An 18107-nucleotide genomic window follows, 5' to 3' on the forward strand; every position below is an offset into this window, starting at 1 on the left:
ACGTTAGCAACTTATTTCTATTGGTCTTAAATTTTCGTGAAAACTCATTGCTTACATTTTGCCTCAGTAAAAAACAAGTTCGGTATTTTTAGGTACTTGTTTAGGCAGTAGTTAACGCCATTCAATGTTTTTTTGTATGTGCCTTGATAATAACGATTATTTAACTTGATTATTAAACTAGGCTGGGTAGCTGGTTGTATATAGAGCTCGCTTAAACATCAAAAGGTTACCAGTTCAATCATGAGAAAAGCCAGTAGAAGTTTCATCGTTCGAAACTTGGTTTTTCCACTGACTGAACTCAGCTGTCCCCGATCAAACGCTTTAAAGGCAATACATTGTCCTGGCTAATGAAACAGCTGATTAGGCAGTAACAAAGCTACACGGATCATCTCACATTATTGTACACATATCTTTCACTCATGCGTTAAAACACGAACATAGGTGGCGTCCACATCTCCATGATTATGAGAATAATAATGACTTGCCTTTTGTAGCATGGAGACATCAGAGTTCCGTGTCCATGGCAAGGCTATGGTGGACTACATGTGCGAATATATGGAGACTCTGGCAGAACGAAGAGTCACTCCTAGTGTGGAGCCTGGGTACCTCAGGAAGTTGTTACCTCAAGAGGCACCTCAGCAACCGGAAGCGTGGGAGTCCATCATAGACGACGTCAACTCTAAGATCATGCCTGGGGTAGGTCATGACCAAACCTGCTTAAACTTGTCTAGCCTCTAGATCACGTGTATAATAAAAGGTTAAATACCTATTGTAACCGTCGAGTATCCTGTTGTTCAGTTATGTGGCCAAGATTACTAACTTGTGGCTCATTTTCAAGCAGAAACAAATTTTTAGAACTAAAACATTTTTTTGTTGAATCGTCAACTATATATGTATAAATGCGTACACACGGTCACGAAAAGGTAAATTTTTTATAAAAAAATGTAGTGTAGGCGGCAGATGGCAAATCACGATTTAAAACAGGGACAGGTAGTTCAAACAGTTTATTTGAATAAGTTTAGTCTTTAAACAATAAATACATGATTTTATTTACAATGAAAATAACTACTGTTTGACTCCTATTCTCTCCCTTGGTTTCTGTTACTGTTATTACTGATGTGTCAACAGATTATAAAGTTGACAATAAGATTCCTTTCGGTTTGGCGTTGTTTAAAAGTCTGGCTTTTACCAAAAGCCGTAATTAAAATAGTATTTTTTTTTTGTTGGTGGCTAAATTCAATTACGTTGACTTAAATAAGTTTGGGCACGATTTAACATTGGAACAATGTTCTTTCTCTATTCATAGTAAAAGGCGTTAGAATGTCTATTTTGAAATTGAAAATTAGTTTTTTAGCAAATTTACCTATAGGGAAGTAGCTATTACCGTAGGTGGCACGGTAATACCTAGGGCCGGGAACGATTTAATTTTTCATTTTGATGTCCCTAGAGGCCAAAAACACCATTCGTTCTAACTTTTATATATGAACGCGATAATTGAAATTTTTTGTCCGAATAAAGTATTCCTCCCACATCCCCCATATCTCAATAGTATCAAATTAAATATTTACTCAGATAAAATGTTTTTTCTCAATAATTTGTGGTTTTGTCCCAGGTGACCCACTGGCAACACCCCAGGTTCCATGCTTACTTCCCGTCCGGCAACTCTTACCCAGCCATCTTAGGAGACATGTTGTCCGACATCATAGGTTGTATAGGCTTCTCGTGGGCCGCCGGTCCGGCATGTACTGAGCTGGAGACCATCGTGTTAGATTGGTTAGGTAAGTATGTGATCTGTAGAAATACGATAAATCTGTACAGGGTACTCCACCAGTAAGTATGAAAAAATGTTATGAATAAAAATACTGTAAAAGGAAAAAAGAAAAACAAAAAAACGCTCTATTTCTTCGGTATCCTCCATTTGGCTTTTTTCGTATTTAACATTTAAAATTTCACATCAAACTACTTCAAGGCATAAAAATCAAATAACAAATAGCTAAAAAAATCACGTTTTTTGTTGTTGTCCATTAGATTGTTTGAATATAGTATAGTTTAGGTAGATTAAAGAAAAACGTTGTTTTTTATAAGCTGAATTTTATAAAAAAACGTGATATTGGATATGTGGATATTGATGATTTTATTTTTTAATTACAGGCCAGGCAAAATGAGGCACACCCTGAGAGCTTGCTTGGTCTTTTTCCCCTGGCCTGTACAGCTAAAAATCGTATTTTTCAGTTTCACTGAAGGAAGGAAAGAAATGCGGTTCTGACTAGGCTTTGCCTTACTGTCGCTGTTTGTAAGTTAAGAACAATTTTACTTGTTCACTTTTGACGGGAAATTGGTTGATAAAACCGTTGATTATACACTATATGTATAATCAATACTCATACACCATATTTACGTGTATACTCAAAACAATTATCAGTTTGGAAAAGCCAAGAAACCGTCAAGTGCCTGCATTTACCAGCCGCAACATGTGTTACAAGAATGCACTGATTTAATGGAAGGCGCTAAATAGTTACTTGCGGTGTTGTGGTAACATCCAGTTGGGTAAAACTGCATATAACTGAAATACAACTGCATTTATGCTCAAAAAATTAAGATACACCTATGGTTAAATTTTATGTTAACTTAGTTTATTCTTAAAACCAAGGTCTTGATCATTTTTCTCGCTTTTCAAACCAACCTAACTGAATTTGTATTAGAACTAACTTTGCTGATAATACTATCTGTAGTCTACCTATTTGTTTCATGTTCGGAATCTATGTATATATCTATATATAGAGAGTGCGTGTGGGTATAGGGTATTTGTATTTACCGCGTTTTCTCCATGACCACGCACTGCCACTCACTCATGGTTGTAGTCGTAGACTGCTACTCAAAGTAGTGTTATATAGTCAATGCTGGAATGCACTCCAAAGTAAGACTATTTCCACTTCGATAATTACCTTGGGCTCTGCCCCACGGGCTTTCAAAGATCTGAGGTAAGGATTTTCAAATTAAACTATGACTGGGTTTCATGGTAACAATGACGATACTCACAATGTTTACATATACGTTGACAAACTAAATAATGCATTTATTTCACAATTCCACACAGCTGGTTTGCACATTAAAATTAAGAGATGGGGTTATTGACTTTGGAAATAAGTAAGATTCTACAACCCATGGCTGTATCAACCAAAGCTTCGCTCTTGAGTTTGCAAAGTTCGGCTCATTACATTATTTTATCGATAGATTTTGATGGAACCTGAGTCATAACAACAATATTTGCCTGATTTACTAATTTTAATTATATAGTTTACAAATTTGTTTGGCCCAAAGATAAAGATGTTTTTTTACAATGAGAACAAGGTGTCTATGTGCATTTTTACAAATTTGAGATAATATTTACAAACCAGTTACTTTGTTAGTAAATTTATTATTTTTTAAATTTAAATCGAAGTACAATATTAACTGAGTGTTTGTGCATAGAGGTAACTACATGTCTTTTCTTTTATCGTTGGATTTAGATAAGTAGACTTTTAATTAATTTATTGTAAAGCGTATATGTTTTTTTATGTTTGATGGTTCAGTTTAAATTCCCTGGTCTAGGTAATATGTTTACTCCTATTTCAAATAACATGCACTTGACTTAACCTCTTTAAATGTCGAATATTATTTAAAAAATAAGTAGTATTATTTTTCTACATAGGTCTCTCAAATTAAGCCAAAGGGAATACAGTAGTGTAAAACAAAGTTGTTTTATCTATGGTTGAACACAGTTGGGATTTATTTCTAAAATCAATCGAAAATCAATTTATTTCTAAAATGTGTGTTTCTTTGATCGATAATAAGTGTGGTTGTTTTGTTTTTCTTAGTGTTTTAATGTTTTAGTGTTGTAATGACGTTTAATATCTATATATCTAATTCCGTAAGCCCAAAATTTTACAATGAAATTGTGAGCGAACGGGAGGCCGTAGAAAGCTGGGAAAGGTCTCATTTTAAAGGTCTCGGCATGAAATTTTGGGGAAAATTATTCATTTTTCTTAATTATGAAGCAAAAGGTTGTTACGGAATAAAATAATTTACATTTAAATAGCATGGGAATCTAGGCTATGTCTGCTTTGTTTAATTTAAAACATGTGGTTTCACTTTATTTAAAGCATATGGTAATATGTAATATGTATAGGCCTGTACTATTATAAAGCTGAAATCGACTTTTTCCCAATTTTAAGGGTCTGGAATAGTTAATGGAGATTGGTTGTGTTAGGTATGTCTGAAAGAAAAATGTTAAGTTAGAAGTAATTACCTTCTGGAGTTGGTAAAGGAAACATATTTTTCATGCCAAAAATAAACCTAATAAAATTCTAACATTTAACATCTAATCTACAGATCCTAATATGCCGTTTAAGTTTACAAGGATTCAATACCCATTGCGATTAGCTTTTGCTATTATTTATTATTAAAGCGCAAGGTCAAACTTTCACAAAAGTTGGCATTTATTTGAAAAAAACCAGTGTTCACCCATGGTCAACTTTATGTTGCTTTTAGCCGGGTAAAGCGGCCAGATGATATTAAAATTGTACTAGAACCAAATAAAGACCAAGGAATCAACCAAAATAGATGCTATACAAGAAATGTTGTTTTCAGAGAAATTTCGTTATAGAATTAGCATTTTACAATTTTGTGGAGAATGACATTATCTCTGTGTGTTTTATCTAAGTGTATTTGTCAATATTCAAAGCAATTTATATATATTTAATTAAGATTATTATTGAAAATGTTCCTTAGTTGTATTATGATTAGAAAGTTTATATTATAAACACACCTAATAAACAGTCTTTTGGAATTTTTATTTTAAACAGAGCAGACATCAAAATGTTTTATGCTTGTATGTAATAACAATTATACATATTATAAGATACAAAATTGTTAAACAATAATTCAACGTAGGGTAACCCATAAGACTAATAATTTGTGCAAAATAATTACTAGATGTACCTATACTATATATAGTATACTATATATAGGGGCTATTATTGCCCCTACAAGCCACTAGTTAGATGTAATATAACACTATGAACCAGCTGGTCGTATGAGTTGTTTATTGATGTTTCATTTGATTTGACAACACTTGTGTTACAAAAAATAACAATCGTGAAATGTTTCAAGAAAGGTTGTGGTTGTTCGAGATTTTGCTGAATATCCGTGTGTGTGAAAATGTTCAAAATTATTCTACAGTATTTCACAGTTTTCCAGATTTCGGCCACATGTGGCCCACAAGGCTTTACAAACGAATGGTCACTGGTCAGAGCTTCAAGCGGTTCGTTGTTATGCAAATAAAAAATACTATGAAAATCTAAGTATTGCTTTCGAGATAATTAATACAGAATGTAAATTTGAAAGGCGTGTACATTTTGAAGATTAAAATGCAGGTAGGTGCTGTATGAAAGGGGAAGTCAAATTAATTTTGCTAACATTAACTAAGTACCTGACACTTCAATGCAATTGTTGATTTCAAATGAGTTTTTATAGCCATTATTGTGCATTGCATTTTGACCCAGACAACGCCGGGTTTCACTGCTAGTTAAAATATAAAGCTAAACCAACCTACGTTTCAAATGCACTAGCCTGATTAATACGTCTTCATGCCATCCTTGAAACGATGAATGAAGCCTTACTCGATGTCAAAGTAGACAGGTTTGTTTAAATTTAGCTTACGTTTGAGTTTTTGATTATAGCTAAAATTTCGTCGGACTGCGTTAGGATCAGGATAACTACGAATATTCGTATTATTTTTGGAAATGTATTTTTTTCTATTTAAAATATTGTATAACATGACACACATTTCACAACATTGCCAAACCTAACCCAAGCGGTAATCAGAAGAGTTGAAAACCACTGACGGATTAATCCCACTTTTTGTTAGGTACAGTAGAGTTATAAATACAAACATTTTCAGTGCTATTTGATTGTTTAAGTAGCCATGTGCAAAATAAATATGGAAAAGGTTTCTAGAACTATAAAGCAAGATTCTATTGTTGTCCAGGCACCACACACATCTTTACACTAGTAAAACTTACAAAGTTATGTACAATATCAGAGAACCAATCCGGTGTCTTTTGAAAGCGATAGTCGGTGTAGTAGGTGAGAACAAAAAGAAAGATATACCTCCGTTGAACCACAGAATAAAGACTTTATTATGTGGGTGAATACAACCTTTTCAAAGAAAATATTTTCCATGCATTGCTCCTAGAAGTTGCAAAAGCCACCGTGACATACCTGCGTCAGCAAGATAAAATACAAAGTGCGAAACGTTTAAGATAAAATGCGTTAAAGGTGAAGTAACAGGGGTGTGGAACCGTTGACTATTGTATTGAAGTTGTCATCCATCTACTCGTAAAGTAGTTGTAGTAGCCGATTGTTCTTAAAAAATAACAGAGCTGAGCCAGTCACATCATGCACTAGTGCATTCTACAGTGCATGCTGAACACATCCCTTCAATAATTAGTGTTACAGAGCCGAAAGCCTCTAGACATATATAGAAGGTTCATCACTTACCTAGATCACCGTTATCCCGTCTGGTTTGACATATTTATCTTACCTATCTTGTTTTTTACAAAGATTCTTACTAGCTCGATGTGGTTCAGCTCGCAGTGTGCTAAACTATACAAGTTTAATATGTGGACGAACACGATTTATAATTTGGCCAAGCTTCTTTTCGGGAATTCCGAAGTATAGTTTAGCATGAACAATGAGCTCTCCTTTGGACATAGTGTTCAAGTCTGTAATGTCAGTTGGAAAAAGAATGTTTTCATCACAATCCAGGAAATTACACAATCTTTTCTCCATGACATATTTGGATTTTTACTTGCAGGATCGTTGTATGGGGGTCGTTGTAAACAGCTGACATTTTTGGTCACAATAGAAGAATCTTTTCAAACCATTCTTCATTGTGAAAAGTTCTGTTTTATTATGATAGTCACCAGTGTTTTTTCTATCCAATGAAACCAAGTTCAGCACCAGGTAGAAACTTCTTCACTACCGATTAATTAATTGTTGTAATTGTAATGTTGGTTACACAACATTTCGTCCGTATATTGTGCCCTTCTGAGCACATGTTTTCAATAAGTATGTGTGGATGCCGATACCGCGAGTGATTCCATTAAAAACTGGGTTTTTATTCCGATGCTTTTTTTTGTAGGGAACTGGGGCAGAAAATCTATATGATTCTGATGGCAACTTTTGATGGAAGGGAATATTGATGGATGCAATAAAAAAACTATGTTTACTTTACCTGATTGAGCCAAGAGTGAATTCGTCCGGTGGAATATTCTGAAACGGTGCTTCTTTCGAGGTCCTTCGTTCTCTTCATTCTCCTTCATCAAAGTGGCAAATCTCTGCACTATAGACAATTATTCCAAACACACGTGCACTTTTTGATATACTAGATATCTCTTATAACCTAATTTTTCTCCCTCACATTTAAAATAAACATATAGCACTGACTATTATAGCATAGCGAATCGGACAGTGTAGATTTGGCACCAATTTCTTACCTAAAATTTTAGACAAACTGAGATGGACTAATGGTAGCTTTTAATTCTGGTGGTAATACTTTGGACCCTAAAGAACTCAAAACCTGACTTGAGGCGTCCTGTGAGTCAGTCGTCAGTGCCTCAGTGACGCACACTGCATGAGTCACTTTGCCCTCGGTCAGGGTCCATCTTGACGATGCACTACTTCCTCAGCTAGCAATCGATGGCATCTGCACTGCACACCTTGAAGCCGCGAGACTATCCAGTTTTATGTCAATTGGTGTAAATTATATGGATAGAGCAAATATGGTTAAGTATCATGAATGTTCAAAACGCCAAAACAATATTTAGCTTTTGATTGTCATATAACATGTTATAACCGGGCTAAAAAATATTTGTTTTCACAGGAGTACGTAGAATAAGACAAGTGAAATTTTGATATACTCCGTGTTAGAAGTATTTTGGTTACTTTTCTATGTAGCGCCCCAAACTAGAGTGTCCATAAGATGACTTATGGACAGATACTTCATTGTTATTTATAACTTTTTCCCCTGCAGAAGTCGTTGGCTCAATGTAACTAAGTAGATTTTGTTAAAAACTAGCGTAAACCTTAACATGGGTTTTGGATGTCTAAAAGGCGGGAATAAAACATGTTTCTATGGCTTAGCAATGCAACATTGGGGGAAAATATTTCAGTTGTTGTTTTATGTATTACAGTACCTGGGGACCGAGCTTTGCTCGGGGAAAATCATTAGTTTACTCTGAAAGCAGTCTTAGTATTGCAGATACATAAATCCATTCCCAAACTCCACACTGCTTGCCTTTACTACTTCCTTCACTACTTCCTACGTCGCGGACCGTTTCCTTCCGGTCTTCCTTCCGTTCCCATCACATTTTAGGATTCCAGATACCTTAATCTAATCCCTAATCGTCATAAACAGTTCCCACACTCCGGACAGCTCGCCTTGACTACTTCCATCACCACTTCCTACGTCGTGGCCCTGTTTCCCTCCCTTCCTATAGCATTTTTGGATTGGAAATACCTTAATATAATCGTCATAAACAGTTCCCACACTCCGGACTATTCGCTTTGACTACTTCCTGCACCACTTCCTACGTCGTGGACCTGTTTTCCTCCCTTCCCATAGCATTTTAGGATTGTCAATACCCTTATCTAATCGTCATAAACAGTTCCCACACTCCGGACAGCTCGCCTTGACTACTTCCTTCGCCACTTCCTACGTCACGGACCTGTTTCCCTCCCTTCCCATAGCATTTTAGGAATGCTAATACCTTAATCTAATTTTTCTAATCGTCATAAACAGTTCCCACACTCCGGACAGCTCGCCTTGACTACTTCCTTCACCACTTCCTACATCACGGACCTGTTTCCCTCCCTTCCCATAGCATTTTAGGATTGGAAATACCTTAATCTAATCGTCATAAACGGTTCCCACACTCCGGACTACTCGCTTTGACTACTTCCTGCACCACTTCCTACGTCGTGGACCTGTTTTCCTCCCTTCCCATAGCATTTTAGGATTGCAGATACCCTAATCTTATTGTCATAAACAGTCCCACACTCCGGACTGCTCGCCTTTACTACTTCCTTCCTTGCTAAGTCACGGAAAAGTTTCCCTCCCTTCCCATATCATTTTATGATTGCAAATACCTTAATCTTATCGTCATAAACAGATCCCACACTCCGGGCAACTCTCCTTTACTACTTCCTTCACCTTGTTATTTAATTCAACCAACATGGTTACTTAACAATAGCAACCAATAAGGCTAATGTTAAAAAAATGTGACTTTCAGTTTCATTTTTCTACGTTATTAGATTTTTGTTGGCAGTTCTAACTGTAGTAAACTCGTTTTTAGGCCAAAAATAATCTATTTACAACATTTGAAGAAAATCGTCGGAGCCGTTTTCGAGATCTTGGTACAAGCAAGCAAGCATACTACATACAAGCAATCATTGCTCGTATTAGAGTATAGGATATTGTTATAACAATGCAATACATATCCAGAATCGTTTAGCCTACGATGATAACCATGTGCTTGGGATTGTGCCTAAGATTTGTCTACGAGATTTTACTATTTACTGTGCCTGATTTACTACATAAAATATTAATTATTCCACACACAAACGATAATTTGTGTTTCTTCTTTAGTCTGAATATTTTACCAACGATAAACGGTCATTTGAAGTACAGTATGTTTTATTATAAGTGATCTTTTCACTTTCTCTTCAACTAACCCAAAGAGCACACGTACATATTACCCTTGTATTTGTTAGTTATATAGATCGGGAGTGTTTCAATAGCTGTATTTTTTACAGGTAAGGCCATTGGTCTTCCCAACGAGTTTCTGGCGTTTGCTGAAGGCAGCACAGGAGGAGGAGTTATACAGGTTTGTGGTTTCTTAAACAGTGTCAGATGTGCTACTAGTTAATCCCTACAAGTCAGAATTTCTTACACATAAAGGTTTGAGGAAGATGAATTACCTTATCCCTTTTGTTTCCCCAATCAGTATGCACCCTAATCAGTATCCTAGCTCAGCGCAATGGTTAAATGTTTTTAGGTACCGGTAAGGTTAATCTGAAGAAGAATTTATTGCTAAAGTATTAATATAAGCTAAGATAAAAAAAATATTTCAGCTAGATGGAATATTACAAGTCAACATTGCCTTTGATGGTGTGATATTTGTAGCATGTATTGAAATGCTATAAGTTGCATTTAGTTACGTATTCAATACAAATTGTTGCGGGGAACTCGTTTCAGCCTAGGCTATAGTAGGCTCCTCGTCATACATTAAGTATACGTGTATTTGACAGCTTAAATGTATTAATTTAGTTGTAAAATGTTCGCTTCTGCAGTCCGGAGCTTGTTCATACATGAACACGTAAATGCTCTTCATATTTATTTTGAACCGTGTTGTGTTTGTATGTTCGTGAGAAAATGTATGGAAATACATTTATTTAAAGGCAGCTGCTGTCGGGACCACGTAAGTTTGCAGTTGGTGGCAGCCAATCAGAAGAAAAGGCTAGTGCGACGTTCCCACATCACCCGTTGACAACACTAATTAAAATATACTAAGCAATATTTTCAAATCAGCTGGTATTATTAGGTTTGGCAACACCGCACGGTTCTCATTGGTTCATTCAAAACCATATGGTAAATAGGCTCCTCCCTCAACTGCAAACTTACGTGGTCCCGACTGTATAGCAATCATTCAAGTCTAACTACAAGGGTATGACGAGGAGCTTACGACATTCTTAGGTCGAAAAGCGTAACCCGCAAAATTTTGGATTAAAGTCGTGACTACAAAAAAAAACACCTTCGAATCCCTGACACATATCAATTATCAACTGAGACGGGGACACCATCTAGGTGCGTATTTTAACCCAAATATGAGTGAAGGCTTAATGTAGAATGAAGTGAAATTATCGTAAGTATATCCATAATTGGCACTGTTGTGTTACAGACATCAGCTTCTGAGTGTGTGTTGGTGACAATGCTGGCCGCGCGAGCTCAGGCCATCAAGCGGCTCAAGAAACAACACCCGTTCGTCGAGGAGGGAGTGTTGTTGAGCAAGTTGATGGCTTACTGCAGCAAAGAAGCTCACTCCTGCGTTGAGAAGGCGGCGATGATCAGCTTTGTCAAGCTGCGTATCTTGGAGCCAGACGATAAATGCAGCCTTCGAGGAGCTACTTTGAGACAGGTGCCTCTGCTGATTTGACTACCAAAATAGTCATTTTTTACTACTAGAGTGTTCACAAAATTTTAGCCGTTAGGGGAAGATTACCTGGGTTCCTTCATCCCTATTTATTAGCTGTATATAAGCTGGCTACCTTGGAGGGCTTTGACCTTTTTCACACTTCCACTTATCGCAATCAGAACGATGGGGTTATTGTTTACGTAAACAAACATTTATCTGCTACGGCTACTGAAATTACCATTGGGGACGTTTACGGCATTTCATTACACTTTTCTCTTTCCAACAAACACTTCAACCTATTAGCAATATACAAAACTTTTGATTGTAATGTCGAAATGTTCTTACATGACCTAGAAGTTTACTTATTTAATATCAATAAAGATCACATGGTTATTTATCTTGGAGACGCTAACATTGACATACTAAACATGAATGTTCTCACACATAGGTACTTAAACATTTTAACTGGATCGGGATTTACACAATGCATTGACAAACCTACACGAGTGACTCAAAACACAGCAACTTGCCTTGACCACATATTTATCAAATACAAAGACTTGGAGAGTGTAAGGTCGGCTGTGTTCCAGACTAATGTTACAGACCACTACAGCACCGGGATCACTATCACATTGGGGACAGCGAACTGTCACTATGACCCACCGCCACGCACACACCTGGACCACGCACTACTCACACACTTCCTCACGCATTCCAACTGGGATCCCATAACCTCCTGTCATGACAATGTTAATTTCTGTTCCGAACATTTTACCAGAATCATCTCTAATTCTGTTTCTGCGGCTAGTAAATTGGCTTATAACAAGAAATCACGTTTCAAAAAGTTAAAACCGTGGATAACGTCAGACCTAATACATCAAATAAGAGTAAGAGACAAATTAAGTAAGCAAGTCAAAAAGCAGCCTTTTAATAACGAACTTATTACTCGATACCGAGAAATTAAAAATAGTTTAAGTGTTTCATTGAAGCTGACAAAAAGAAACTATTATAGAAATAAACTACACTTGACCGGCAACAACCCTAAAATGTTTTGGGGCATAATCAATGAAATATCTGGTAGAAAATGTAAAAAAGATTCCTTTCCTATTGATAAGTTTGTTCCAGCGGACCAGATATCTCCAGCACAATGTCTAAGAGTTGCCAATGATTTCAACAATTTTTTCTCCTCTGTAGGCTCTAATTTAGCAATCTCCATCGATTCAGGTGGGGACCCAGTTGTTAATGACAATGACTTTGCCCATGATTGTACATTTACACTTCACACAATCACTGAACCCGAACTGCAACAATACATTTACAGCCTACGCGGTGGGTCAGCACCTGGCTGCGATGGTATCTCAGCCGAAGTCCTGAAAGCCAATTTCCATTTGATTAAACAACCACTCTTACTTTAAGCATTTCATCAGGTACATTTCCGGAATGTTTGAAACTTGCTAAAGTTTTTCCTCTTTATAAATCCAATGAGTTTGCCGATATGAATAATTACAGACCAATATCTCTCTTGAGTGTATTTGCTAAGTTAATTGAGAGAATAGTAAAAGATCAATTAGTTATATTTCTTCAAACAAACAACATTTTGAGTGATTGTCAGTATGGGTTTCGCTTGGACAAAAACATTTCAGATGCACTTTTTGACATTAATAGGGACTTAAATTCGGCAATTTCAGATAATGAACATCCAATATTAATATTTTTAGATCTTAAAAAGGCATTTGATTCAGTTGATCGATCTAAGCTTTTTTCCAAATTAGAAGCAGCTGGCGTAAGGGGTAACGCACTTCAATGGTTTAAAAGTTATCTGTCTCAAAGATCTCAACTTGTATCAATACTTAACACCAACAGTAATATTGAACACGTTAACTATGGTGTAGTTCAAGGCAGTACACTTGGACCTGTTTTATTTTTAATATATATAAATAATATTTCAAAACTTAATATTTTTGGTAAGCTTTTCTTATTTGCGGATGACACTTTAATTTTGAACAGCGGAAAAACTTGGCTTGAGGCCCGCAACAAAGCTTTGCACGACCTCATGGAAACCAAGTTATGGTTAAACCAGAATATACTCTCTTTAAATTCACAAAAACTAAGTTTATGCCAATTTCTTTAAGTTTAAAATCTGATTATAATCTAGAAAATCTCGTCATTCACACCTGTGGTTATTACCTCGACGCCAACTGTACATGCGAATCTATTGAAAAAGTAGATTCATTCAAATATTTAGGAGTGGTCTTTGATTACCGTCTTAAGTGGTCTAGTCATATTCAATATTTAAACAGTAAAATTAGAAAATATATCTATGCTATCGGTCAGCTGAATCAGATTCTAAATGAAAGTGAAATGAAATTAATGTACTATGCTTTTGTTCAATCACTTTTATCTTTCGGAATAATAAGCTGGGGGGGGGTTGTTATAAAAGTATTTTAGAGCCATTAAACATAACACAAAAGTTAATATTAAAAATTGGTTTTGGGAAGTGCAGGCGTTACCCATCTGACACTCTCTTTAAGGATGTGTCAGTTTTAACGATCAGACAACTTTTCATAAAAAATGTTCTAAGTCATATTTTTAAAAATTATAGCAACATTTTCTCTATAATTTCCCATACACATAATACTAGATATTCTACCCGAATTGGAATTACATCACTACAACTGTACAAATCCTTTTCATCGACCAACTCATTTTATATTGCACATGTTCTATTTCGCAACTTACAAAACTTTTTTCAAAGTGTTAATCTCTTTGACTCCCCCACTTTAAACATATTCAAACGCCGTGTCAATGAGTGGTTGCTTGGTCTAGGCGGGGACGAGGCTGAGCTTATCATCGCAGCTGATTACAGACACAGACGCTCCTGACACGACATGCGACCTGACCATTGTACCCTGACTCGCTATCCGCCGCCCACTTCTCCCCTCTAGACACACTTTCAAAGCCGTAGAATTCCTGTCACTATTACATTTTATTTATTTTTATTTAAACTTAGTTATGCCACCTAATATTTTTTCACGTAGCCATTCATTTCACAATTTTAATTTTTTTTTCTTGTAACTCCATCACATCATTTTTTCACCTCATCATTTCTCCTGTCATTTATTTATTTATTGCATTTGATAAATAATGTATGTTTGGAAGCAACTGCAGTCGACGCACAGGCTCGCTGCCCATGTCGGCTTATTCCATATTAACATGTACGTTTTTTTTTACCATAGATGTAATGTAAAGGTTTATTTAATTTTATTCTTTTAAATTCACTTATGTTTTTGTTCTTCCTTTAAATATCTGTGTACATATTTTGTAAATACCGTAATTTGTTGTTGGAATAAAGAAATAATTCATTCATTCATTCATTCATTCATTCATTCATTCATTCATATATCAGCTGGTCAGATTTCGGCTGTTGTTTCATTGTTAGGGTGAAGTGGAGGGGTCGGATCGCTTATCCTCAAATCGCCTAAATTTCGTGAATGGAGTATAGTGACACTTTTATAACCACGAGAAAAAATATAAGGTTTAAAAAAGACACTTTAAACATGAATTGCACTGTATTAAGTCTATACAGCAAAAAGTTAATACATACAATAGGTTAAGTTACCTTTATTCTGTCCAAGTCCTAAAGTCGACAGGGTGACCGGTTTCGACTTCTATGGCGTCATTGTCAAGCTGGACGTAAAATCACTCCTATGAGGTAGTCATAAAGTCTTGAAAACACGTAACAAAAATGAACACGAATAAAAAACGGTCAAATGCATTGCCATACAACTTATTACAACACGGCGGCGGGTGCAGGGTGTACAATCTCCGGAAGTCAATACACAAAATCATGAGTTATTATATGCTCAACAAATGTAGATAGGGGATAACAAATGTAAGTCTTGAATTTAAATCTTGGAAAACTAAAAATATTCTGTTCACTTGTTTTTAATAGTTGCACTTAAGAGTGGACAGCGTTGTAATTTTTGTGCACAATTATTTTGCCAATAGCAATAGTTTAAAATAATTGACAGTTTGATTAGATTAAGTTAAAAACGAAAAGAAATTTCGTTTGAAAAAAGTTCCAACGTCTTTCTCGAAGCTTATTAGCAAACCTTAAAACCGTATTCAGTAAACAAAAAAAAATAATAAAAAACTGAAAAAATCAAAACCATCAACAAACCTCCTCAATAGAATTACATTTACTTACAAATTCAATTAATTGTATCATTAGATATTTTGTGTATGAAAAATACTACCGTGTGTAATTCCTACAGCAGTAAACGCATAATAAACCAGCTCTATTGCACTTCCTATAGAAGTTTGCTAAGGAGCTCAACTGGCCAGTTCAACTGAAGTACCGACTGTTGAACATGGGTGAACTCTAATACCAAGCTACATTTTCAACAAAATCATCACTGCAACGTTTTCCTTTTGATTAACATCTATTAAAATAGCTCACATGGACAGTACATTTATTTGATTTATTCTTTAAGAACTTTGACTTAAACAAGAGATTGTTGATTCAAATCGTGTACTTAAAGTAAACTTGTTACTTACCAACACTTATCTACTAAAAATGCTGAAAATTACAAATGTATGATAGCATATTGTATAATTAATCAGTTTTACTTTATGCAAGCTAACATAAATAAATAGTGTACATTTTTAAAAATGTTTAATAAATTGAGGTTAACTGACAGTTTTATTTTAACAAATACGAGTTTTATTTTTAAATGCATGTTAAACAATATTCTCAATGTAATAATATGAAAAACCCAATAATATCCCTATATATTAATATTCATATTACCTATATGAATAATATTTTCTATTGCATATTCAATGGCCGGTTTAACTGTGCAACATTCTAATGGATAATTCTTTTTTTGCAATGTCCGCGAGTTGGTCCTATCTACGAGATCTCAGAAATAGGTGAAACAACTCTGGTTAACGGAAGTATAGACAAATTTACAGTCTGCCCCTGCACAAATGAAAACAAACAAGTAATTATAAAGCTCATGCTATGTGTAAATTTTCCAGTGTTTTTAACACAACAATACAATGATGGTACTCCCAGGATGATGAGACCCCAAGAGTTTAATCTAGATTTTAAGATTGATCCAGCTCAGTCCATGCCGCATCTTAACACACAATCCATACTATTTCCAGGCTATGGAAGAGGATGAGGCAATGGGGCAGATCCCCTTCTTCGTTTCCACCACTCTAGGTACAACCTCCTGTTGCTCCTTTGACAACCTCCCGGAAATCGGCGCCGTCTGTGAACGTTTCCCGTCCGTGTGGTTGCATGTGGACGGAGCTTACGCGGGAAACGCCTTCATCTGTCCAGAATTGAAGTACCTCCTATCAGGTATTACATTACATCACACTGCACGGGTTGGTAACCACTTCCACAGTTTCGGACTTCCACCAGGTGTGACAAAAGCATGCAGTCAATTATCCAATTTGGCTACATACGTCGATGGTCATGAATCGTCTTCCGGCGTTGCCTTTAAGTCAATGTAGTTAAAAACCGCTCTCCCAAACAACCGCTGCGATTTCTAACAACGCAGCGGTCGAATTAGAAACCGCAGCGGGAGGTCAACCGCTCCTGCTATCGCTCTTCGTGCATAAACAGTCCCATTTAATTAACCCAATGGTGTTGAAAATCGCTCCTGCTACCACTACCGCTCCCGTTCTTGGTGCATACACGGGGCCTTGCGTGACTTGTCTTCCGCATCGATATAGAAACACAATGTGTTATAATATATTGATTGTCTCCCACGATAATACCGGCCAGTTTTTTCCGGGTTTTTCTTAATATTTTATTCGCCTACCGTATTTTTACCGTGTATTTTATGAGCGTTCTTTCACTTTCCCTCCTATACATAATACGCCTATATGGAGAAAGTATTGTTTTCGTCAAATCTTTTGACTTGAGTTTTGGTTGGATATATCCCTTAGCAAAAGAATTGTTTTCGAAGTGATGTCTGTGTGTATGTGTCTGTATGTGTGTGTGTGGGCGTGCACAGAGTTTGAGAGTTACAGACTAAACCTGTGGTCTGATTTTGATTACATTTAGTACGTACTCTAATCCATGGCATTTTTAGACGTATTTCCCATTTTTAATTGTATTTTTAATGGTGATCTTTCCATAAAAACCCATAAAATAACGGTAAAATTGGATGAAAAAAACTGCTAGAACAATGTTGATTGAACTTTTGTAATTTAATAGTATATTTCATTACTAGGACCGAAAGTGGCATTTTCCGGAGCGCGCTCAAGTTTTTGTGTGAGGCGAAGCCGAACACAGGAAAATCCAATTTCACATGCGAGGCGAAGCCGAGTATGTGAGAGCTATTTTCACGTACGAGGCGAAGCCGAGGACGGGAATAATGGAGCAAGAGCCGGAAAATAACTTTCGGTACGAGTTATGAACGATACTTTTCATCACGACGCAAAAATACACAAACACAGAATAACAGACCTCAGTAATATTACAACTAGTTTATTTCTAAATTATTTATTTTAAACATCAAAATAAAATCTTCTAAAAGGAAACCTTTGTATATTTCTCGATTAATCTTTTTTTAAACATAAAAAAATCTAAAGGGAACCTACTTAACAATCAAAAAATTAGAAGTTTATGGTTATGTTTATTGTACAGTTTTCATTGTTGGAGACATTCACTCCTTCGTTTAAAAGTTTTTTCTGAAGTTCTTGAATCGTTGAAACGTTTGTAGTGGTCGTGTTTGTTTCATCAACTTTTCTTACTTTTCTCTGAGGACATTCTTCATCTTCTGAGTTGTTAAACACATGATCAATGTCAAAAAAATCTATTTGGCTTCCTGAATGTGTTTTTTCTACAACATTTCT

At 35.9% G+C, this 18107-nt stretch overlaps 1 protein-coding gene across 1 annotated transcript in view; it reads left to right on the forward strand.

The window, feature by feature from the left end:
- Nucleotides 1–495: 495 nt before the first annotated feature.
- LOC129002570 (tyrosine decarboxylase) overlaps nucleotides 496–18107 on the forward strand; it is a 53537-nt gene continuing 35925 nt past the window's right edge. Inside the window, exons 1-5 of the mRNA XM_054430477.1 lie at nucleotides 496–696; nucleotides 1613–1778; nucleotides 9856–9926; nucleotides 11001–11237; nucleotides 16404–16602. Coding sequence (XP_054286452.1) covers nucleotides 496–696; nucleotides 1613–1778; nucleotides 9856–9926; nucleotides 11001–11237; nucleotides 16404–16602 — 874 coding nt within the window. The remainder of the gene's footprint in view (nucleotides 697–1612; nucleotides 1779–9855; nucleotides 9927–11000; nucleotides 11238–16403; nucleotides 16603–18107) is intronic.

Source organism: Macrosteles quadrilineatus, unplaced genomic scaffold, assembly GCF_028750875.1.
Source record: "Macrosteles quadrilineatus isolate MER2022 unplaced genomic scaffold, UCM_ALF_1.0 Scaffold_9__3_contigs__length_116548681, whole genome shotgun sequence".
NCBI classification, from domain to species: domain Eukaryota; kingdom Metazoa; phylum Arthropoda; class Insecta; order Hemiptera; family Cicadellidae; genus Macrosteles; species Macrosteles quadrilineatus.